A 25,802-nucleotide genomic window follows, 5' to 3' on the forward strand; every position below is an offset into this window, starting at 1 on the left:
CCGCTACCAGTGCAAGAAATCCACCAGATGAAAGTCCACAGTCTTCTACTACTTCTCAAAGCAATGGAGTTGTTTATGGTGAGCCATCTTGAGAGGTGTCCACCAGTTCCCTTTCACCTGCAGCAGTACCTATCTTCACACAGACTGCTTCTGGGTACTTTGTCGAGATTGACGTCTTCTTTTCAGATTCAACCACCACTTCTCTTCATGGCATATGTAAGCTTTTTCACTGACTTACATGCACTTCTCTGATATGTCCATGGTCCTATTTGTGGATTAAACTCATCATGCTTGCTCTGTTCTTGTGGATTGGATTTGTGATTGTCTTCTTCTTGCTTATAAATAGGCACTATCTTCCTGAACCCTCTGTTGTTGAACTTGTAAATGAGATTCTAAGGCCTCATTTGTCATCCCACAAAGTGTGAAGGGACTTGTCCTTAGTGAACATTTATGCTGTTCCATTTCCTGATGGGATTGTTTGGGATAAGGTTCCATATGATATATTTGGTCCTACAGAAATTATTCAAATTCTATATATGTTTTTAAAATTTCTATGGGCGATATATTAACACTTGATATTGTGTCAGATGATTGGGATGTGAAAGCGGTTTCTTCAATGCTTTCTGAGCATGAATATTATACTGTATTTGAAAGTGATATATGGCAAAATGTTTTTCTATCATTATCATGCACACCATTATCTACAAAGACCTAGTAGTCCACGTGCCATCTTTAATTACACAAAATAGGAACCTTGTCGAACTCCACAAGTGGGGAGTTCTAAACTATATTTAGATAAATTCAAATATTTTACTGGGCATGATACTAATGATCTTGCATCATATTTCAAATTACCCGCAACAAAAGTGAAAACAAAATATACTGACAGCTACTAAGAATATTAGAAAGAAACCATTGATTTAAAATCAGTCTGGGAAACAATAGATTGGCAAGTGTGGGGCATGGATGCCTTATTTAAGCCATGTCTTTCCATTACAGATTATTTTTCTGAATGACACTGTGCAGCAGACAAGTTGCCTAGGTTAGCAAAAATTAAAGCTATGGTGGTGCTCAGTATCCTTTCAATTGCAAACTTTGACAATTGGCAAGGTTTGGTTAATTACACAGAAGATCAGCTCAATGGCATGGCCAGAAATGGTACATTCAATTTGAAACTCAGGTGCCAATGGGTGGTTGTTGTAGCCAGAGAACACAAATGGTTGTCATGCATGTTTTATAAACTCTGTATGGGGTTTTAAAGCAAGCAGACCAGACCCTCATTATATCGAGACACAAGATGCAGGAATAATCACTAAATACAGCGTAAGAAAATTATGTCAGCAATGGTTGCAATATTCCACCTTGGCAACTGTAAAAGAGCACCTCTCCTCCTGATGACATGGATTTGCAAGTTTTCTTGTTAGGTCATGGATCACCACACTCCAAAAGGCTCTTGTATGCAATACACAATGAAATTTGAAACCTTTCTCAAATGGAAGCTGCTGCTCACCTAAGGCAAATAGATCAGGCAAATTTAGAGAAAGCATTATCCGTTGTTGATAATGGGATGAATTAATTGTCCACTTGCATTTACACACTACCAACATTGTGTCTTCTGTGATTGATATTGTAAATGGAGTTAGCTTAGATTCATATTGCAGCTGAGTTGAACATAACAGGTTCTAAAATCGAACCACTGTGCCCTGGAACAAGTGAACTCGAAAGAGTCATTCTTGCAATTTATTCTAACATGCAAAGAACAGGTAGTGGCAAAGAAGGATGCAACACAGTGCTTAATTTAGAAAAGGTGCCTTTCACAGTGGCTGAAACACCATCAGCAGTGTGGTTAGTGCACGGATTTAGCTTCCTGTCAATCTCCATGTTTCAATTCATATCATCTTTGAAACATTTTCGGGTAAACAGATTTGAAAGTTTGGGGGAGAGTTTTATACATGAGCTGCTTTAGGGGAGAGTTATATACATTAACTGCCTTTCGACTGCAAATGTATGAGCAGGGATAAGGAAGTTTTTCTCAGCGAATAGTAATTGTGAAACTTCTGTAAGCCACTCAATGATTTGTAAACTGGTGACATTGCACTGCGTATATAACATGTCGGTAGCTAATTTGGTGTCTTACTTGAAGGGAGTTACAATGCCCTTGATTCACCAAGTGTTTCAGTTACTTTTAAATGGAAGTTACTTAGGGCCAGATTTAGAGTTTGGCGGAGAGGTTACTCCATCACAACAGTGACGGATATCCTGTCCACTGAAATATAAACCCCATAGGATATAATTGGATTTATATTTCGGTGGACAGGATAGGAGTCATCGTTGTGATGGAGTAACCCCCCCCTCCAAACTTTAAATCAGGCCCTTAATGTTAAGTGATCAAGGCTGTTGTCGGAGAGAGCAGGTGTCCCGTATGTGATTTCTCTTTTTCAAATAGTGACCTGCTGTGGTAACATGTTATTTCCCCCACACATGAGATTAGGGTAGCAAGTTTGTGGCCTTTCATTCCTCCTTTAATGTTAACTTTTACAAACTGGGCTGACTAAAAGCACTATTGTTCCAAAAACACGTGGCACTTACATCTGCCCATGAAATATTTAAATTGCGCGTGGCAAGGTCATTTGCCGAGACACAGTTGCTTTTAAAATACCATCTTTCCAAGAAACTTTGGTGAACTTGTAAGCTACATTTTTAATGCTTCCAACGCTGCAGGTGTTATGCATTTGTTTAAGGTGATTGGGTCTTGTTTTGTCAGCCCCCTACAGAATGTCTTTGGAGTAATTCCATCCTTTGTACACTCCCTGTTTTCAAGTGTTTTTGGTCGCATACCACTTGTATTGGCATTAATTGGTGGTATTTTACTATTACTGTCTTTGCTCAGCAATGAATCTCCCATTTCAAAGCTGAAAGGTGATGGAATCACCACATGTCCAGATGTGTCGTGAATGCATGGTACATCCCTTTGGGGAAAGAACTAAACAACAACTGGTCTCTGTTTTTTGACCAGTATTGTTCTACTGAATGCAGCTTATGTTCCGCTGTCTTTGGTATTCTTTTGAGTGCGCAGTAGATGTATCTTGCACAGCAGTTGGTGCTATCTAAGGACATGCATCTTGTAATGTTTCCATTGAGGCTTCATTTCTGGTGGAGTTGTCTGATGAGACTACAGTTGCTTCAAAATGCTTTTTATGAGCCATCCTAAATGGATATGGATATGGATTCTATGGCTACAATTATGTTTCTATATGGCTCAACAACTTAGGGCAATGTGCAGGATGCTACTTCTTCGGCTGAGGTTTCTTATCATGTCTGTTCCTTCGATTTGCTCACCACGGCTTTGATAGTTCTATCATCTGCAGATGTAGGATCCTCCTTGTACTCCTTTACCACTGATGTGCTGGATGACATCATGGCTGCCTCCAATGACTTTTAAATGTGGCCAAAATGTTTTAAACAAAGTGATTATTTTTACTTGGCTCATTTTGTTTGTTCTGCTTGTTGGTGTGAACTTTTTATTGCCTTTAGTATTTTAGACATTTTATTGCTCCTAGTGTTTCAGATGGGTTTTTTAGAATCTGTTGTCTCCAATGGTCAAAGGGAGGGTGTGTCATGAGGACCTCTAGGACCCGAGCTGGTCACCCCTGTCTTAGCTTTGTTTTACAGTTGTTATTTTATTCATTTTAGTAAGACTGCTTTTAGCAATGATTTTTACATACTTTTATTAGCTTGCTTTTATTCTAGGAAAGTGAGGAACAAGCTGCTTGCACATGATATGCTAGTATGTGTTGCCCTCTCAAAAGCCTGCTTTTAACACCTAGACACAGCATCGCATTAGAACTGTACTTCCAACACAGTATGGTTTATTATAGAAACAGTGCACTGACTCAGAGGGGGCAGAGGGCATTCCGTCCACAACTATCCTAGGATGTATGCTGTGGGACAATAAGGCCCTCATTATGAACATGACGGTCTGGGCCGCCATGCCGGCTGCGGCGGTAATTACTGCCACCGGTATGGCGATCCATACAGCCATATAAAGAACGTGGCAGAACCGCTGCTTTTGAAACGCTGCCAACCGCCAGGCTCCCACCACCAGGCAGCCTTGCAGTTGGTGGCGTTTCATATCCGACAGGGCAACGCTGCAAGCAGCGCTGCCTGCCGGATAATGAGTCATGTTACACCAGCCTTTCCCTGGCTGTTTAAACCTCCAGTGAAAGGCTGGTGGAATGGGTGACTCGGGCCCCCCTGGGGGCCACTGCACTGCCCATGCACTTGGCATGAGCAGTGCAGGGGCCCCCATGCACAGTCCCGTCGCGCATTTCACTGCTCAATTTACAGGCAGTGAAATGCACGACGGGTGCTGCTGCACACGCTGCACCACTACATTGCCACTAGCTCCATTTGGAACCGGCGTCAATGTCCAGGCCCTGCATCCAGCTGGGCCAGCTGGCGAAAACACTGTTTCCGTACGTCGGCCTAGCTGAATGTCCTTTATGTGGCCAGCGGGGGTTCTGCACGCTGGCAGTCTTCTGTTGACCGTCAACGCTGAACTCGGTGGGTTTTCCCACTGAGTTCGTAATGAGGGCCTAAGTTTGGCTGGCGCTAATACACCAGCTTCTGAGAGGATTGCCATCTACAACACAGACCAACTCTAGACACTGTTTCCAGGTCTGGGCCTAATACCTAAGATCGAGACAGACAGAAGGGTTCACCTACTATGCTGATAGTGGATATATAGGGTTGAGTAGGAACCTCTACAAGGTCTCGACCTACAAACACCATGGTTGGATTGTTTATCCTGTTTACAGTGTTTGCAATGCTGATTACCTTGCTTTGTTTCATCTGCCTAATTATTGCAGCTCATTCTTTATATGCAAGATTGCAATTGTTTCAATAAATGAATTGAACATGTATCTTGCATCTTTTGTGCCTTGCCTTGGCATGCATGCGTAAGAACACAAAAAGCGTAAGATCTGTTTCCACAGCTTCCCTGGGGAGTCGGAGTGGTATATTCAGGTTGCCATAATCACCTTTCACCCCAGTGGCTTTGAGGGTTAGGGTGAGGCACTGCGAGCTAGCCAAGAGTAAGGCTGACAGCTACTCATGGTGTGGATCGACTTAGTCTCCCACACTTTTTCATTCTGCTATCCCAAACACACAGTATTTTTTCTGAGTAAGGACCACATAACACCTTGTACCACTACTTCCCTTATCTAAAACTTTGTTTTACCCACAATAAGATGCTGTTATCAATATGTGTGTATTATCAAAGTCCCCAATGCCACCCTAAACTCTGGGGTGTAGAGATCTCAGTACCAACTGCCAGACACTTAAAGGAAAGCACCAGGAATGAGACTAGTAGAAGGCAAGTCTTATTCTCAGCAGTTTTCTCTCTGGCTCTGCCACATCCGTAATTCCACATTGGCACTGAATCCTGCCGAAGCAAGATGTGGTAATGCATTTGAATGGGTCATGCCCAAAAACAAATACATTCATAACTATCTGACTCAACCCAACAGTGTGGTCCACCAATGAGAAGATCTCAATGATGGATCTAGAAGTTTGGCTGTCATCACTTGAGGTAAGGGAGTAACACTCACAACTACCGGTAACCTCGGATACCAGCAGATGTGACCCTAAAGGCCATTACATAATAAGGGTCTTTTAAAAAAATACTTTTGTTCTCTCTACCTGATCTTGGCCTTGATTAAACGGTCTGGTTATGTTTTAGCACTCATATAACACCTATAAAGGGATGTTATCTGTAGCTTACCCACAACTGAGATTCGCTGGTTGGTACATATTATACACAAAGAGAATGGTATCATATTACATACGGTGTTGCAATTGTTTACTCACACACCTAACTGCCTTTTTCTGTAAATGCAGTATTTCTTTATTGTCAGTGTTGCTGACAGTGGGTTGCTAGGTCTACGCACGACAAATCATCTGCTTGAGGCTTTATTCTCTGCGTCATTCAACTGTTTTGAGTTTCTTTGACTGCAAACTCTTAGACTGTCCATGGGCTCCACAAAATGCCCTCAGCACTCTGCAGAAGGTTATTACACATTACAAAATGGATTATACGATCCATATAGCTTGGACATTAGGACAAGGATGAAGGAACTTCTTCAAGTCCAACCTTAGCCAGTCTCATTGATGGCTGACAATAAACACTCAACATGCATATTTGGTTGTGTTACTACTTGTAAATCAGTAACTTACCCTCTGTGTTGAAATCTGCTTTGGCAGCAGGCTGACTTATTCTGTGCACCACCTTTAGCTGGGCAGAAGGAAATAATGAAGTGCCCAGACGTAGTCTAACAGTCTCCTTCCCTGTGTACTTGTTGGACTGTCTAATGGTGCCTGTTTTCCATTCGGAGTAGTAGACATCATCAGCAAAAAGGGAGATTCCAAAAAGGTGATGCCTGGGCCAAAAGATTAAAAAAAATTAGATGTGTTAACAACAGTTGCAAACTCATTCACGTCATCTTACATTCATCTAGTGAATTGTCGAGAAAGTAGGTGCATTCAAGAAGTAGTTGGTATTGTGTCAGGTTTTTCTTATCATTCCGTTTATAGTGTAGAAAGTTATTCTGAGATCACCAATGACTATTAGAGACTATTAGAACTGCTGGTTATCTACTAATACTTTGGATAATCTACCCACTCCAACAAATGCATTGTCTTCTCCTCAAAAACACCAGGCTACAAAAGCATTATGAAAAATAGCACACAGGCCTGTAACCAGAAATATATTTTTAGGGAGGAATGGCCCTCAGCTATGACCAAACATCAAAGGTGCATTCAACATCACATTGGTGCATTCTTTACCAAATACTGATAGGGAAAAAAGGCACAGTACTCAAGGTTTTAAAGGACACAATGTTTTTTTTAGTGATTTTTTATGCATGTGATTGGCTTTAGTACTAAATATCAACCACCAGAATATTGTGTACAAAGCTATCAAGGACATAGGCGGTCATTCTGACCGCGGCAGGGGGCGGTCGCCGCCCGCCATGCGGTCACCGCCAGAAGACCGTACCGCGGTCAAAAGACCGCGGCGGTCATTCTGACTTTCCCGCTGGGCTGGCGGGCGACCGCCAAAAGGCCGCCCGCCCGCCCAGCGGGAAAGCACCAGCAACGATGAAGCCGGCTCCGAATGGAGCCGGCGGAGTTGCTGGTGTGCGACGGGTGCAGTTGCACCCGTCGTGATTTTCAGTGTCTGCAAAGCAGACACTGAAAATCTCAATGGGGCCCTGTTAGGGGGCCCCTGCAGTGCCCATGCCAGTGGCATGGGCACTGCAGGGGCCCCCAGGGGCCCCACGACGCCCGTTCCCGCCATCCTGTTCCTGGCGGTTTTTACCGCCAGGACCAGGATGGCGGGAAGGGGGTCGGAATCCCCATGGCGGTGCTGCGAGCAGCGCCGCCATGGAGGATTCACTGGGCCCGGGGTAAACCGGCGGAAAACCGCCTGTTGCCCTTTTCTGACCGCAGCTTTACCGCCGCGGTCAGAATGGCCCAGGAAGCACCGCCAGCCTGTTGGCGGTGCTTCCGCGGTCCCCGGCCGCCAGGGTCAGAATGACCCCCATAATATTGAAAGTTAAGTGCATACAGGAAAGGATAGATTTATTATTCTTAACTCCACATCTACGTACCATGAAGATACATATATTGCATAGGTACATATATGTAGAGTAAGGTTTAAAAAATCCACAGCCATTGCCATGGCAGAGGAGAGTGTTTGACGGTCAGGCCAGCCCTTATTAACCTTCCCCCACCACAAAGTGATCCAGGTAGCTGGCACATTATTTATTGAAAGCTTTGTTTATCTAAAAAAACTGCACTCATATTTGAATGCATACAATATATTTACAAAGCGGATACAATCAAAATAAATGCTGGTGTTCAGGTGGTGAATGAGCAATAAAAATACTTTTACATTTTGTTTTCATCTTGTCACATTTACAGTGCCAAAAGCAGAGGGCAAATGTCAGACTATGGGGGTCATTACAACCCTGGCGGACGGTGTTAAAGGTGCGGTAATACCGCAAACAGGCCGGCGGACAAAAAAAGGGAATCATGACCCTGGCGGAAACCGCCAACAAAGACAGCCACTTTAACACACCGCCCGCCACGGCGGTACAGACAAGCAGCGCAGCGGTTACCGCCAACAGACAGGCGGGAGACAATGTACCGCCCACACTATTACAACCCGCCAATCCGCCACCTTTTCCGGGGCGGATGCACCGCGGATAAAAACACGGCGGGAACAGCTTTTGCTATGGGAAAACGCTCACCTGAACACATCCCACGAGGAAGGAGGACACCATGGAGCCCGAATTACAAATCCTACCTGCCCTTGTTTTTCTGCTCCTTTACGACCAACAGCTACGTAACCGCAGAAGATACCGGTGAGTGCTGCACCTACGACACGGGGGAGGGGGAAGGCAAAAGTTAGGGGGACACCCACCAAACACCCCCACCCCCACCCTTGCATATCACAACATACACACCAATGCAGTCACAAAAATCACAGTAACAACCCACAATCCCCCCGGAAGAATGCAAAGACAATGCGAAATTCAGGCAAACATTGTAATGTGCCAATATACATGTCACACAAAAATATACAGATATCCATATCTCAAAATCACTCTTACTTACACATACAATTCGAGAAGTAGTGTAGATATGTACACAACAATGTCCGTGCACCAACAGTCCAAAAATGCATGTGCGAGGCCCACAATAGATACCTGACCAAAATCGGAGAGAACACTGCCGGGGCATCAGATAGAAACACTACAGGCACCTCAGGAGGAAGGGGGGGCACCTCAGCCAGATGAATGCGAAGCCAGATCCACGACGGGGCTCCATGCCCATTGATGTATCCTGGGGAGTGCAAAGCCACAGTCTCTCAAGTCACTACAGTGGGTGGTTTTCCCACTGTGCCATCCTGGGGAGTGCAAAGCTACAGTCTCTCAAGTCACTACAGTGGGTGGTTTTCCCACTGTGCCATCCTGGGGAGTGCAAAGCCACAGTCTCTCAAGTCACTACAGTGGGTGGTTTGCCCACTGTGCCATCCTGGGGAGTGCAAAGCCACAGTCTCTCAAGTAGATGCAGGTCTCCACTGGTTGTGGAGGGGGACTGCTGCCCAGACTGGATGAGTCTCCACGTGAAAGTACCTGTCCTGTCACTGGCCCAGCTGCACATGGGATAAGGATGCCTGATGTGGCGGTCCATTCATTCCTACACGGTGCATGCCCTGTTCAGCGGTGCTTTGCCATGGCGGTCTTTGCCCTGTTCAGCGGTGCTTTTCCATGGCGGTCTTTGCCCTGTTCAGCGGTGCTTTGCCATGGCGGTCTTTGCCCTGTTCAGTGGTGCGTTCACATGACGTTTCAGGACTGTTCAGCGGTGCTTTGCCATGGCGGTCTTTGCCCTGTTCAGCGGTGCTTTCCCATGGCGGTCTTTGCCCTGTTCAGCGGTGCTTTGCCATGGCGGTCTTTGCCCTGTTCAGCGGTGCCTTCAGATGGCGTTTCAGGACTGTTCAGCGGTGCTTTGCCATGGCGGTCTTTGCCCTGTTCAGCGATGCTTTACCATGGCGGTCTTTGCCCTGTTCAGCGGTGCTTTGCCATGGCGGTCTTTGCCCTGTTCAGCGGTGCCTTCACATGGCATTTCAGGACTGTTCAGCGGTGCTTTGCCATGGCGGTCTTTGCCCTGTTCAGCGGTGCTTTTCCATGGCGGTCTTTGCCCTGTTCAGCAGTGCTTTGCCATGGCGGTCTTTGCCCTGTTCAGCGGTGCCTTCACATGGCGTTTCAGGACTGTTCAGCGGTGCTTTGCCATGGCGGTCTTTGCCCTGTTCAGCGGTGCCTTCACATGGTGTTTCAGGACTGTTCAGCGGTGCTTTGCCATGGCGGTCTTTGCCCTGTTCAGCGGTGCTTTTCCATGGCGGTCTTTGCCTTGTTCAGCGGTGCTTTGCCATGGCGGTCTTTACCCTGTTCAGCGGTGCCTTCACATGGCGTTTCAGGACTGTTCAGCAGTGCTTTGCCATGGCGGTCTTTGCCCTGTTCAGCTGTGCTTTTCCATGGCGGTCTTTGCCCTGTTCAGCGGTGCTTTGCCATGGCGGTCTCTGCCCTGTTCAGCGGTGCTTTGACATGGCGGTTCTGATACGGACATTGGTGTGTGGCATGACGATCTCTACACTGGGCATTGGTGTGTGGCATGACGATCTCTACAATGGGCATTGGTGTGTGGCATGACGTTCCATCATTGCCCAGCGGGGCTGTGGCATCATGGCCCCTCATGGGCTGTGACTCCGGCGGTGGTCTCGTGACCAGTGACGATACTTGGGCCCTCCTGGGCTGTGACTCCGGCGGTAGTCTCTGGACCAGTGACGATACTTGTGCCCTCCTGGGCTGTGACTCCGGCGGTGGTCTCTGGACCAGTGACGATACTTGTGCCCTCCTGGGCTGTGACTCTGGCGGTGGTCTCTGGACCAGTGACGATACTTGGGCCCTCCTGGGCTGTGACTCTGGCGGTGGACTCTGGACCAGTGACGATACTTGGGCCCTCCTGGGCTGTGACTCTGGCGGTGGTCTCTGGACCAGTGACGATACTTGGGCCCTCCTGGGCTGTGACTTCGGCCGTGGTCTCTGGACCAGTGACGATACTTGTGCCCTCCTGGGCTGTGACTTCGGCGGTGGTCTCTGGACCAGTGACAATACTTGTGCCCTCCTGGGCTGTGACTCTGGCGGTGGTCTCTGGACCATGAACGATACTTGGGCCCTCCTGGGCTGTGACTCCGGCGGTGGTCTCTGGACCATGAACGATACTTGGGCCCTCCTGGACTGTGACTCTGGCGGTGGTCTCTGGACCAGTGACGATACTTGGGCCCTCCTGGGCTGTGACTCCGTCGGTGGTCTCTGGACCAGTGACGATACTTGGGTCCTCCTGGGCTGTGACTCTGGCAGGTGGTCTCTGGACCAGTGACGATACTTGGGCCCTCCTGGGCTGTGACTCCGGCGGTGGTCTCTGGACCATGAACGATACTTTGGCCCTCCTGGGCTGTGACTCTGGCGGTGGTCTCTGGACCAGTGATGACGGTGCTGGCGGTTGTGTCTGGACCGCCGGATATGATGGCACACTTCTCTGCCGTGACACTCACAACAGGCTGGGCAGACTTCCTCTGGACCTTCCCCACCTTTGTTGGAGTTACAGCTGACTCACCAATCGCCTTCGATCCCATGTCACTTGTTGTCCCACCAGGAGTCTTAAGACGGTCCCGTCAGCCACTCTCCATTTTCAGAGCCTTTACAGGGGGTGGGCTGCCAGTGCCTTGGCTCCGGGTCCTACTGCCTGCCCTGGTGGCCGGTGCACTCCAAAAACCTGGAACACGCACCACTGGTACTGGAGGCTTTTTGGCTGAGGCGCTACGACGGGACTGATGAATTGGAGAGGGGGTGGGGGCAAAACGGTCAATTTGACAGAGGGACAGTTTCTGACGGACACTGGGATGGGTAGCTGGAGGGGGTCTGGGAGTGGAGGAAGAGGAGGTGGTTGTAGGAGGTGTCACTTTAGCTGTTTTGGGTGCAGGTGCAGGTACTGGAGGCTGTCGTGAGGTGGATGGATGTTGGGTGAGTGATTGCCGGCGTTTGTGTACTTTGGGAGGGGGCGTCACAGACACATTGGGAGAGGACACAGGGGACGTGTAAATGGCAGTGGGGGTGGTGAGTGCAGGTGAGCGGCTTGTGGTGCTGGGTGTCCTGGTGCGAGTCCTAGTGCCTGTAGATGTAGTGCATGCAGGTGTGTGTGTAGACGAGACTGGGAGGGAGGAGGGAGGAGAGGAGGAGGGGGAGACAGTGGAGACAGTGGATGTTGCTGTGTCTGTATGTGGGTGAGGCTTGCGTGAGTGCCTGTGGTGAGTGTGGTGCCTATGTTTGCTTGAGCTACTTGTGTGTGTTGACTTGTGTGCATGCTGGTCTGTAGGTGTGCTTGGGATGGGCTGGGGTACAGGAGATTGGGTCTGGGTGGAGGAAGTTGGAGGGGGGACGCTAGACACAGGGACAATGGCTGCCATCAGTGCTGAGGCCAGAGATTGCAGGGTTCGCTGAAGGACAGCCTGACCAGAATGAATGCCCTCCAGGAATGCATTACCGTGTTGCAACTCCCTTTCTACACCCTGGATGGCATTCACAATGGTAGACTGCCCAACAGTGAGTGACCTGAGGAGGTCAATGGCCTCCTCACTGAGGGCAGCAGGGGTGACTGGGGAAGGGCCTGAGGTGCCTGGGGCGAAGGTGATGCCCACCCTCCTGGGTGAGCGGGCACGGGGCGAGCGCTGAGGGGCTGCTGGGAGGGCGGTACTGGTAGGGGAGGTGGCGGCTGTACCTGTAGAGGTGGGGGGCACTGATGGTGCCGCCACCACAAGGGAGCCCCCATCGGCAAACGAGTCCGTGTCGCTGCTTGGTGATCCGGTGGCCGACGTGAAGCTCCCCTCGCCCTCCGTCCCACTGGTGCATTCAGAGTCCGTGGTGTGGCCCTCCATGGCCATGTGGGATGCATCTCCCTCGTGCTCCGGTGGCACTGTACCTCCGCCTGTTGATGCTGATGTACAAAAGGACAGGGAGAGCAGAAAAAGGGGGGGAGACAGAAGAAAGAGAGTTTTAGTGCATGGATTACCGCTACCGTTGGCGGACAAGACAGACGCAGCAGCCCCCTGCATTACGCCGTGCTCCTGACCTCTGCACATGCAATTTCTGGGACATGGCCTACATGGCAATGGTGGGAATCTGTGCACATGGATGCCACAGGGGCAACTATACCTCAACTTGGCACTCTGCTGAGGTGGGGTTGAGTGCCACATGGCCTACATTACGGAGGGGCCTTGCCTACCTAACTCGCCCTGGCCTAGGGACACCCACAGCCCACCTCCCCCACCCAGACCCCTCCACTGCACGCAAAGTCCGCTGAATTAGGTTGTACTCACCCCCTTGTGTCTGCTGTGATGTCCTCAAGCGCCCATCCAACTCCGGGTAGGCCACCGCCAGGATCCGGAACATCAGGGGGGTCATGGTGCGACGGGCACCCCTCCCACGTTGGGAGGTCATCCCCAGCTGAGCCTCCGCCGTCTTCTTGCTGCAGCGGCGAATGTCATCCCATCTCTTACGGCAGTGGGTGCCCCGTCTCTGGTGGGCCCCCAGGGTCCGGACCTCCTTGGCGATGGCACGCCAAATGTCCCTCTTCTGGTGGGCGCTGACCTACATGATATGCACAAGGAAAGAGGAACAGTCATTACCAACTGCACCGTCAATGTGAGTGGCCCCCTCCCTACTCTGGCCATGTGGCCCATTCATTCCCATGCATAACTGTTCTATGTACTCTGCCCCCTTCCCTCTTCCACCCAGCCCTCTCCACCCAGGCCTAGCCCATACAACGTGCTCCCTGTGTACTAACCTGTTGGTCTGGAGGACCGTAGAGTAGCGTGTACTGGGGGAGGACCCCATCCACAAGTTTCTCCAACTCCTGTGCAGTGAAGGCAGGGGCCCTTTCCCCAGACGCAGCAGCCATCGTCGCTTCCAGACCGAGGTCACAGCAGCACTAGCAGTGTAGGTCCTCTCCTGTCGAAGGTCAGGTATCTAGTGAGTGAACAGATAGAAAATAGCGGTGACGTCCGCGGCGGTGCGCATCATCACCGCCAGCGCACCTGTTCATTGGCTCCTGGGACCCATAGGGTACAATGTTAACCAATGCAGCATTGCACCGTGGTCTACGACCGCCTATCGCGACGGTGTGCAACGCCAGCGCAGTTACCCCACAATCCCATTGTCCCAGTTTAGAGGTCAGGCAGCCGCCATTTCAGGGGCCCACATGGCTTCATTTACTACTGCATCACGCATAGCTAGGCCTATACTCAACACACATACAGGAAGGCTTTTTTGTCTGGTGTAGTCTTGTGTGTAACTGTGGGTACATACTTGGAAGAATAGTGACTGGTTCTTCACTGTTGTCCTTCTTAGACACCGTCAGTTGGGACATATGAGAAGATGGCGGAATCCTCCGGTGTACTGACCGCTTGTGGACCTGTTGACAATGGAAGAAAGACATATCATCGTCACCTACCGGTTTGACCGTGCCACAATCCAGGAACTATGTACCCAGTTGGAGCCAGACCTGATGTCACCAATCCGCCATCCGACTGGAATCTCCCCTGACGTGCAGGTGCTGTCAGTGCTCAATTTCCTTGCAAGTGGGTCATTTCAGACAACAGTGGCCATGGCATCAGGGATGTCCAAGCCTATGTTTTCTAACGTGCTGTCCAGAGTGTTGTCTGCCCTGCTGAAACACGTTAGGAGATACATCATTTTCCCTGAGGTGGAGGATTTGCCTACAGTGAAAGGTGACTTCTATGCCCTTGGACATATCCCCAACGTCATAGGTGCCATTGATGGGACCCATGTAGCTCTGGTCCCCCCGCAGGAGTGAACAGGTGTACAGAAACCGGAAGAGTTATCATTCCATGAATGTCCAGATGGTCTGTTTGGCAGACCAGTACATCTCGCAGGTAAATGCAATGTTCCCTGGCTCTGTGCATGACGCCTTCATCCTGCGGAATAGCAGCATCCCTGATATGATGGGTCAACTCCAGAGACACCGTGTATGGCTATTGGGGGACTCTGGTTACCCCAACCTTTCCTGGCTATTGACCCCAGTGAGGAATCCCAGGACCAGCGCAGAGGAACGGTACAATGATGCCCATGGGCGGACTAGGATGGTAATCGAACGCACCTTCGGCCTTCTTAAGGCCAGGTTCAGGTGCCTCCATATGACAGGTGGATCCCTATTCTACTCACCGAAGAAGGTGTGCGACATCATCATCGCCTGCTCCATGCTCCATAATTTGGCATTGCGACGCCAGGTGCCTTTTCTGCAGGAGGATGATCCAGATAACGGTGTTGTGGCAGCTGTGGAGCCTGTGGAGCCAGTGGACAGTGATGAGGATGAAGCTGAGGATGAAGAAAACAACAACAGGGAGTCAGTCATACAGCAATATTTCCAGTGACACACAGGTGAGAACATTTTCTGGTTTAACATTACATTAACTTTCACACGTCTACCTCTATCCTGTACCTACATTTCACTCACTATTTGTTAATTGAGTTGTACCCTTCCATTTCAGTTTCACAAGTGTGGTAACCTACGTGTCAACTGCTCGCATCCTTCAAGGGCTTGTGATGTGTGACATTGGTATGTTAGCCTTACAATGGGTAACCCATTATGACACTGTAATTGATAATACAAAGTTCCAAATCATAGACTGACTCAAGATTTTTTTGGCTTTCAAGGGTGTTTATTTAAGTGCTAAAAAAATCAAGGAAGGTTGTAAAATGGGTGATGGTGGAGGAATGTCCATGGCAGAGTCCAGTCTATTCGTCTCACAGGTGCACTGCCCATCAGGGGCAGTTCCAATCTGGACAGGGTGACAAAGTGGGACAGTGGGGGGACAATCAGGGTGGTCTTATTTCCTGGCGGGGGTCTTGCCATCTTGCTCTGTCCTGTTCCTGGATCTCAGGGACTGCTTGCGTGGTGGTTGTCCGTCTGCAGGGGATGGGGTGCTGGTGTGGTGGTCCTGTGGCGGGGCGTCCTGTCCACTAGCGCCGGCGGAGGTGGTGGGCAGTTCGTCATCCTGGCTAGTGTCAGGGGCCCCTTGGAGTGCCACAGTGTCCCTCAAGGTCTTTTGAATGTCCGTCAGCACCCCTACGATGGTGCCCAGGGCAGAGCTGATGGTCCTGAGCTCCTCCCTGAACCCCAAATACAGTTCATCCTGCAGACGCAGGGTCTCCTGCAACTTGTCTAGGACTGTCGCCATCGTCTCCTGGGAGTGGTGGTATGCTCCCATGATGGAGCATAGGGCCTCGTGGAGAGTTGGTTCCCTTGGCCTGTCCTCCCTCTGTCGCACAGCAGCCCTCCCAGTTCCCCGGTGTTCCTGTGCCTCCGTCCCCTGGACCGTGTGCCCACTACCACTGCCCCCAGGTTCCTGTTGTTGTTGGGGTGGTGGGTTAGCCTGGGTGCCCTGTAGTTGTGGACACACCGCTGATTGATCTGTCCTGGGTAGGGAGGTTTGGGCCATCTGGGTGGGTGCTGTGCTGGTGTTACCAGAGGGTGGCAGCTCGGTGTTGAGCTGTGGCTGGGCAAGGGGAACCGACTGTCCTGAGGCCCACGATGGTCCGGGCTGGTCATCAGGATCCAGTGGGGCAGAGCTGCTGTCGTCACTGTGGGCCTCTTCTGGGGGTGGAGTGGTGTTGTCTGGACCCTCTGGTGTGGTGACATTCCTTCGGGTTCCTGCAGGGGTATAAGAACATGATTATTGCATCTGTGTGTGTAATGGTGTGCAATGGTTGGGTGTGCGCGATCCCCAGTGCAGGCATTCCTGTGTGGGGGCTTGTGTGGGGATGGTTGGGGGGGTGTTCTGGGTATGTGCAGTGGGCATGCTTTAGTGAGGGGTGCCCATGCTTAGTTGTGTCATGCAGGGCTTGGTGTTGGGATGGGTGCTTGGTGTCATGGGTAGATTAGTGAGGATTTGTGGTGATAGGGGAGGGTGTGAGGGTGGGGGTATGTGATAGTATGCAGGTAGGGTGGGGGATGTGATAGTTAAGATTTGACTTACCAGTGTCCCATCCTCCACTGACTCCTCTGAGGCCCTCAGGATGCAAGATGGTCAGGACTTGCTCCTCCCATGTTGTTAGTTGTGGGGGAGGAGGTGGGGGTCCGCCGACAGTCCGCTGCACCGCGATGTTGTGCCTGGAGACCGTTGAACGCACCTTCCCCCGTAGGTCGTTCCACCTCTTCCTGATGTCCTCCCTATTTCTTGGGTGCTGTCCCATGGCGTTGACCCTGTCCACTATTCTGCGCCATAGCTCCATCTTCCTGGCTATTGATGTGTGCTGTACCTGTGAGCCAAATAGCTGTGGCTCTACCCGTACGATTTCCTCCACCATGACCCTGAGCTCCTCCTCGGAGAAGCGGGGGTGTCTTTGGCGTGACATGGGGTGTTATGTGTGATGTGTGGGGTGGTCTATGTGTTGATGAGTGTGGTGAGTGTAGTGGTATGTGGTGTTTTGTGCGTGGATGTTGTGTGGGTGATGGTGTTGTGTGCCTCTGTGTGATGGGGTTGTCAATAGCTGTGCTGTCTCTCTGGCCTTCTCTCAGAATTTCTGGTTGTAGGGGTTTGTGTGTGATGTGGGTGTGTATTTTATATTGTGTTGGGTGTGTGGGAGTGGTGTGTGTATGTGTATCAGGTGTGTGTATTTAGAATTGTCCAATGTGGCGGTGTTTTGTATGTGTGTGTGTATTTTGAGCGCCGCGGTGTGTACCGCCAATGGAATACTGCGGTTAAAAGACCGCCGCGTGGATTCGGGGGTCGTATTAGCATGGGCGTGTTTCTGTTGGCGTGAATTTCGGCGGATTCCGTGATGTGTGTCATAATAGCTGTGGCGGTCAACCGCGGCGGTGTATTGGCGGCCTTCTGCACGGCGGTAAGCGCCTTATACCGCCAATGTTGTAATGACCCCCTATGTGTTTTGACAACCGCTGTTATTCTTTTAACATGGAGATGTTTACTTTTCTTTCTCTGACTGCAAAAATAACAATTTTTTGTAAAGTGAAATATGTGACTAAGAGTGTAGGATGTCAGTTTTTTTTCTAATACACAACAAAAAATGTAAATAACTGTAAATGAATTGTTCAATATTTCAAAATATATCAGCAGTTATGAAAGGACAAATGAGGTACATTTTGTTTTGTAAATCTTAAGTGTGATGGAAACAAAGATTTTAAACAGGAAGAAAACAAATCTTAGTGATGCACAAATTATAAATATCGTATTATATTGTGTTCTATTGTGGCATTTGCATAGTGCTTACTACCTGTATGTGGAGCACTAAATCACTTACGTACATGGGCCATAAGCTACGTTATGTAGGGTGTGTGTCTGGAATGTTGTTGTCTTTGTTTTGTGATCTTATGTGGGAAATGCTTCCATGTCATGTGTAAAGGCCAGCGAGGTGTCGTTATCGTATTATGGTACAAAGCAGTGTGGTGAATGATGAGATGTGAGAGACACAGACACTCAGTCAATGGTTTTTCAGTGTGCTGGAAAGTTTGAACTACTCTGCAGATCACTTTATGGTATTTGTTATGATTATAATCTACCCATATAGTTACTGCGCTACGTTGTCCAATCAGAAATTGTGTGTGTAATTGTGGGCCTGAAATGGCATGGTTGAAGAGAGAGCGAAGTGGAGGGATCTAGTGGGATTGGGCATTGTTCTTTTAAATAATTTCTTTTTTCGTTTTTCATACACAAATAGTACATTGTTTCTTGAACTGGTACTTAACCATGTTTGAAACTGGGAGATCACTGCAATACATATATACATAAAAGGATCATTAGTATTTAACAGTAATTATTGTACAAAAAGAAGAACATACCTTTTCAAAGGCCCAATCAACAGACACTTGTCCCCTTCCTAATGCCCCCCCATCCAAGAATGTCCCAGGGGCTACAAGGTCCTGTAGCTCTAATCACCCCTTCTTAGCCGATGAGTCCCCTGTGGACTGGAGATCCTCCCCTTCAAATCTTGCCCGCAATGTCTCCTAAGTGTGTAAATAATCCTCTACTTTATTGTCTGTCAGTGTATGTGTTAAACACATTTCTTCTGCCACTGCCCATTCCTTTACATAATTGTTCCATTGGGCAACATCCGGCCCCTTTTGCCCCATCCATGTGACAGTGACATATACTTACACTCCATCTTCTTGCCCTTGTGTGAGTGCACATCCCCCAGCAACCCCACCTCCATGCCTCGCTCCAACCATATCCCACACCTAACCTCCATATGTTGGAAAAACTCCTCCCAAAATGCCCCCACCAGTGGACAGCTCCAAGTCAGGTGTATAAAAGTGGCATTATTTGCATGGCAATGGAAACAGCATGTAATCCTAGTGGGGTCCATTCTACTAAGTAGAACAGGTGTGACGTATGTACAGTGCAAATAGTTCAAATGTGTCAGTTTGAATTTAGTGTTGGATGACACTGTGCAGACCAAAGTGCACATCTTGGACCACTGTTCATCCGTGAGTGGGATCCCAGGCTCACTTCCCCCTGCCTCCCTAGCTGGAAACTGGGCTTTTGGTCTGTCATTGATTTGAGCTTTATATAGGTGCAATAGTAAGTGCCCCATAGTCCTCTAGTCGTGGGATGTCTAATGTGGCCTGGAGCCCATTCGCCCTGGTTGTGTGCTGTATAAAAGAAATGTTGTAGACCTGCTGTAGGCGATTGCTTAGTACTGTCAGCAGGTCTGACTGAGGGTATGCATCTCCACCTTGGGGGGTTCTAAGGTGCATAATGGTGTGACATGGCAATTCCTTGCGCAGTATCCATGCAAGGAGGTGCCCGAACAGTTCCCCTCCAGATACAGTAACTGTTGATATGATTTCAACGTGTATCGTTCACGCCTAACCTTAATTTCCATCACTTGCCTCCTTATATTATCCTTTCATTACCTGTCAGTGTCTCTTCCGGGGGCAATCATTGCAGAGCCGCCAGCTCCTCCTCTTTTTGGGAAAGTTCTATTTGGAATGTCTTACGCACCTTATAGGTAAGTCCTCTGCATCACCCTCTTATCACTGCCTTTAAGGCTTCCCATTCTACTGCTCTACTTCCTGTGGCCAGCAAATTATCTGCAAAGTCGTTTTGCAAGGCCTCTGCTAGTGTCTCTCGTCCATAGGGGTCTTGCAAAATGTCAGTGGAAACCTCCAGGAAGTTAAAGCTCCCATGCCCATCCCGCATGCTACTGAAACACCCACGGGAGCGTGTCCGATAAATAGCAAGAGAGGTGCTCCACTTCAGTCACCCCTGATGCCAACTCATCTGATATCAATATTCTGTCTGGTCAACTACATGTGCAGTGTGTGGGTGAATAGCAGGTATATTCCCGTGCCTAGGGTGTGTTTTTCTCCAGACATCGTAGAGTGACAAGTGTGTCATAACCTCATATAAATGCACTGTCCTATAGGGTTTCCTGTTATGTTTAGTTGGATGTCTCTCTAGGCCGCCATCCAGGATACAATCAAAATCCTTAGCCCAGATCAGCTTTGTATCCACCTCAGGAGCAACCATGTCTAGTAATGTACCATCAAATTTACAATAGTCAATGTTCGGCCCATAAGAGTTCAAAAAGGCCATATCTATTCCATCCAATCTACCCTGCAGAAACTGGTATCTGTTGTGAACATCTGCCTCCATTTATTTTAGTACAAACGTTATGCCCTGGGCAAACCATACTACCTACCCCAAGAATAAGAGGAGTAATTAGCATAGTATACCTGTCCCCTTCATTTCTTCTTCAATTTGGCAGCTTCCTGAACCACAAGGTGAGTCACTTGCAGGCAGGCTATATCCACCCTACGTCTTTTCAGCATGTGCACTCTATAACGTTTTTGATAGGACCCCCAACCCTCGAACATTCCAGATAAGCAGCTTGTATTTACGCATGGGCAACAGTTAATGATTGCATGAATGCCCCATGGGAGCACTCTCCTCAATGTATTCACAGTTTCTTAACCAACTAACAAAACATTGCAACACCATGCCCCCCGCCTGCACCCACCCTGCACAGCGAACAATTAAACAACAACACGTTCTTGTCCATAATTCTAGATTTGCCAGAATGTGCATCATCCTCGTTCCCCCCTTGAGTGTATAAGTGTAGGAGCCACCTCAACCTACTATCTGAAGAATCCATCCCCAACCCTACTGGGTCTGTCGCAGCAGTCAAAATGAGAAGAATCCTCATTAAATGCCATTTGTATGCCATATGGGCTAATAAGCTATATCAGGAGGGTTGCCCCCCAGAACAATCATACGGTTAGCCATCAATATTAAGGAGCAGTATAAATTGTTGCCTCATTGTCTGCCCAGCACTCCCCAGAAGCCCCTGTAATAGTTTCCCTCGAGCCCCACCGGGAGCGTGACTATCAAATGTGTTTATCTACAAGGTCAAATCTTGTTTAGTCCCATCATTTCTCATGTCCAGGTATAGCCCTACACTCTGGCATTCAGTATAACACAGATTACTTCCTGCTGTCTCCACTGCAAGTCTCTACACAATGAACCTCCACCTCAACTCCCCCCTCTTTCTGTCAGAGATATATCTTTTTCACACCATAGTACAGTTAAACCCACTTGTCCCACATCATCAAATCTTCTGAAGAATCGGTTTGTTGGCCCTGAGATGCCCCAGATCCTCTCACATGTCTAGCCTGGATTACCTATAGCTGCTCTCAGGCCTGGGCTCCAGGAGCTCCCATTTGTCCAGTCTCTTTTTCCGTGGTGTGTCATCCCGACCTGAGGAGGGAGATAAAGATCAAGCCTCCTTCATCGGTTTTGGCCTTATTTATCATCCGGCTTGGAGACGCTGTCTTCCATGTTCATTGTCCCATTGTTTCCAATCTCCACTTGTCTCAGTCCCTCCTACCCAGGTGAGGGCTGCTGTGTAGAGCCATCTCCCGGGGAGCCTTTTCGATCTCCAGACTTTCTCTGCGTTTTCCTTTGTTCAAATAGTCAGTTATGTTTAGCCATGCTCATGCCTCCTCTGGCTATTCAAAAAGTGGGACTTCCCATCATGGATGGCTTTAAGTTTGGCCGAATAGAGGAGCATATACCTGATGTGCATGGCTCGGAGGTGTTTTTTAACTGCAAAGAATGTTTTGTGTCGCTCCTGCACTCTGCGAGTATAGGACAGATGAACTGCTATGTGCCGGCCTTCATATTGCGGAGTATTTTGTTGTCTTGCCACCTTAAGAACTGCTTCACTGTCCCCTTTCCTAAAATCCCCTCTAAGAATAAACCAACCCAGCCTCTACAGTCCTTCAAACAAATATCACAAGGTGAATTTATGGATTTGGTCAAAGCAAGCAGGCCCACCGGTTCCCTTCTGACCCTTGTCCCCCACACATCTTCAAGAACATTCTTTTATCTACTTCTGCTGCCACACCTGTAAGAAGAATCATCAACAACTCTTTAGCTACAGGAACTGTTTCTGAAGACCTGAAAAACGGCATACATATGTCTGTTATTAAAGAAAACAAACCTAGACCCACAGGACCCCAACAACCACAGACCAATCACAGATGGACCTTTCCTGGGCAAACTGATATAAAGAGCAGCATTCGCAGCCGATGTCTCAGTTTATTGAAGACAATTCCATACTTTCAGACTACCAAACTGGATTCCGCCCAGGAAGAGGCACTGAATCGGCACTAATAGCAATCTGGGATGATCTTAAAAACACAGTTGACCACAGTGGAGTTGCTGCACTACTTCTCTTGGACCTCTTGGCTGCCTTTGATACGGTTGACCATGACATCCTAATTCAAAGACTCCACAAAGCCGGCATAGAAGGGACTGCTCTCGACTGGACTACATCCTACCTTCAAAACAGAACTTATATTATCTATTCCCCCCACTTCTCATCCAAACCCTATCTCACAAAAGCAGGTGTCCCCCAAGGATCAATCATCTCACCTTTGCTTTTCAACATCTACATGATATCATTACCAGAAATGATCAATGATTTTCAACTCACATGCTACAACTATGCACATGACACACAAATACTACTTAAATTTGAATGCCCCAAAGACATTGAAAGCTCACAAATCTTCAGTTGCCTCAGAGCTGTTGACCAGTGAATGACTTGGATCCATCTCAAACTAAATGCCTCCAAAACGGAAATACTCATATGTGGTGACTGGAAAGATTATGACCCACTGTGCACCTGGCATGACGATCTCGGACCACCTCCTCAATTATCGTAGGAAGTCAAAAACCTCGGAATTACCATGGACTCCAAGTTAACTATGAATGCCCAAGTGGACAAATTAGCAAGAACAAGCTTCATCACCTTGAAGACTCTGTAACGCATCTTCCCCCACCTCGAATTTCCACACAAGGTGTAGGCTACTATCTCTCTTGTACTATCCAAATTGGATTATGCCAGTGGCCTCTCCCATGGATCATCTCTATCTATTATGAAAACATTACAACGTATTCAAAACTCCGCTGCCAGGATAGTATTACATGTAACACCCATAGCCCACATCTCCTCTGCCTTGAGAGCACTTCACTGGATACCTGCTGGCAGAAGATCCACCTTCAAGCTGCTTTGTATCACCCACAAAGCTATACATGGAACAAGACCGCTTTTTATCAGAACAAAATAACCAAATACATTCAACAAAGAAACCTCCGCTCAAGATTGGCACCCCACCTTAGGACACCACCATACAAGAAAAATACTATAGGTGGTATATCCTTTCTGTTCAAGCAGCCAAACTATGGAATTAATTACCCTCAAATATAAGATCCCCGGATAACTATCTTGTCTTCAGAAGACTATTCAAGAGTTGGCTCTTTCCTTCATAACCACCATATTCAAACAGCAATGGACTGCGTATGCCTGTGTTGATAAATATTTTTAATCTGAATCTGTGTATACTCTACATATATATAGTTCTTTAGGAAATATGTATTGCTACTATGTCCTAACAATAAGTTAAACACATACTCTTTCAACCTTTTTAACAAATGTATATTTACTCACAATTAAATATGTATATGTATGTGAATATATATATATACATATATATAAAACAAAGGAGAACTCTGGGAAGTTCCCAAATTTAGGTGGAGAGCAGCTTTAGTAAGGAGCACCCTGCAACACCAGCGACACTCTAGATTTGCTCACCTCAAATGTCTGCTTATCTAGCAAAGTTTTTAAGCATAGGATCAGCACAGTGCTATCCACGCCGAGCTAGATAATGACAGAGTCTTTTGCCATTTGTACAGCAAAATCTTTAAGCATAGGATTGACAGTGTCATCCTCGCCGAGCGGTAAAATGACAAAAGCCATTTACCACTCCAGGCACAGTATTACAGCTTTGGACTGGTCAAATACCATCCATGCCACCCTGGAATGAGTAAAGCAACCCCTGACACGTGTTTCGCTCTCATTAGAGCTCTTCAGAGGGGTTTAGCTTTGTCCAGACACAAGGGAGCACCCAGTATAAGTCAAAACAAGGCCCTTTCAGGGTTAGAGTGACCCATAAATTATGCAAAAAACAAAGGAGAACTCTGGGAAGTTCCCAAATTTAGGTGGAGAGCAGCTTTAGTAAGGAGCACCCTGCAACACCAGCGACACTCTAGATTTGCTCACCTCAAATGTCTGCTTATCTAGCAAAGTTTTTAAGCAAAGGATCAGCACAGTGCTATCCACGCCGAGCTAGATAATGACAGAGTCTTTTGCCATTTGTACAGCAAAATCTTTAAGCATAGGATTGACAGTGTCATCCTCGCCGAGCGGTAAAATGACAAAAGCCATTTACCACTCCAGGCACAGTATTACAGCTTTGGACTGGTCAAATACCGTCCAAGCCAACCTGGAATGAATAAAGCAACCCCTGACACGTGTTTCGCTCTCATTAGAGCTCTTCAGAGGGGTTTAGCTTTGTCCAGACACAAGGGAGCACCCAGTATAAGTCAAAACAAGGCCCTTTCAGGGTTAGAGTGACACATAAAGTCAACAACCACATGGCGGGCCACGCCCCAGCCGGTCTACAGACTGCAGTCCCCACACTGATGAATCAGAGCTCCAAGGTGAGCGCCATAACCCCAGGGCCGCCCCAAGCAACAGTGAGGTCCCTTCGCTCAGTTCCTGATATGCTTCACTCACTCAAGGAGGGCCCTGCCACTGCTGGGCCGGGATCCAGCCATTCTTAACGCGGCAGCACCCCCTCGCAGCTATGCCACAGGCCCCGTCTGGGTTGCTCTAGCAGGCAGTGGCACTCCAGCCTCGCATCCAGCACCAACGCGGTGGGCCGCACCCCTGGCCGATCTCCGAGCCGCAGGCCCAGTATATTAGCTCGGGGGGGTCACCCCCAACCTCAGCGAGGACCCCCACCGAGTCCACAAAGTGCTCAGGCACACAGGATCCAGTTGGGACCCGCCCAGCTTTGCCTGCTCTCAGCTCACCGCAGTCTGGGGCCTCAGTCACGCAGCCCGGTGCACCTCGCTGGGTCACGGTTGTCCTTTCGCCTCACCTGCCAGATCCAGCAGTGGGCCAAGATAGCTTGGGCTCCCTATCAAGCTGAGCAGTCACAATTACATTAGGGACTCCATATTTCAGTGCATGTTTCGCACTTGGGCGCAGAATTAGTCAGGATTTGGGAAGGCAGGCAGAGGAGCCCTCTAAGATGGCGTCCTGTTGGCCATGTTCGGGATTGGACATTTTTACCATCATCCCATATCTGAGTGTCATTGTGAAATGTAAAGAAGTGGCCACTGTGTATAGATATTTGTGACCTGCAGTGGTGGACTGGATTTAAGTCCTCCGATTGACCAGCAGTGTGTAACAGACCTCTTCATTTATTTCATTCCAGTTTATTAGGTGATGGCTGGTTTATTGGCTGCACAGTATTGTGATGGAGAACCCCTGTAGCAGATATGTCTAATGCAGATGATTTAATTCGAGTTTAGACATAGAAACTTGACGGGTATTGAACCAAAAATTGCATTTTTACCGGCAAGGCCACTATAAGCAGTATTCTTTTCAGGACATTTTCTCATCAGGTAGTTGAAATGATTCATGAGAATCAAGTATAGTTTTCTTTAGTAAAGATTTAGAAGAATCACATAACTTCTCCTCCAGCAATACTTTTTTTTAAAGTTGCAGTCA

The 25,802-nt window shown here is 48.3% G+C and overlaps 1 protein-coding gene across 4 annotated transcripts in view; it reads right to left on the bottom strand.

Moving 5' to 3' along the window:
• EGF (epidermal growth factor) overlaps positions 1–25,802 on the bottom strand; it is a 508,423-nt gene that overhangs the window by 327,454 nt on the left and 155,167 nt on the right. For all 4 annotated transcript variants that reach the window (XM_069230246.1, XM_069230245.1, XM_069230248.1 and 1 more), the window contains exon 5: positions 6,235–6,437. In XM_069230246.1, coding sequence (XP_069086347.1) covers positions 6,235–6,437 — 203 coding nt within the window. The remainder of the gene's footprint in view (positions 1–6,234; positions 6,438–25,802) is intronic.

This window comes from Pleurodeles waltl, chromosome 1_1 (genome assembly GCF_031143425.1).
Source record: "Pleurodeles waltl isolate 20211129_DDA chromosome 1_1, aPleWal1.hap1.20221129, whole genome shotgun sequence".
Lineage (NCBI taxonomy): Eukaryota > Metazoa > Chordata > Amphibia > Caudata > Salamandridae > Pleurodeles > Pleurodeles waltl.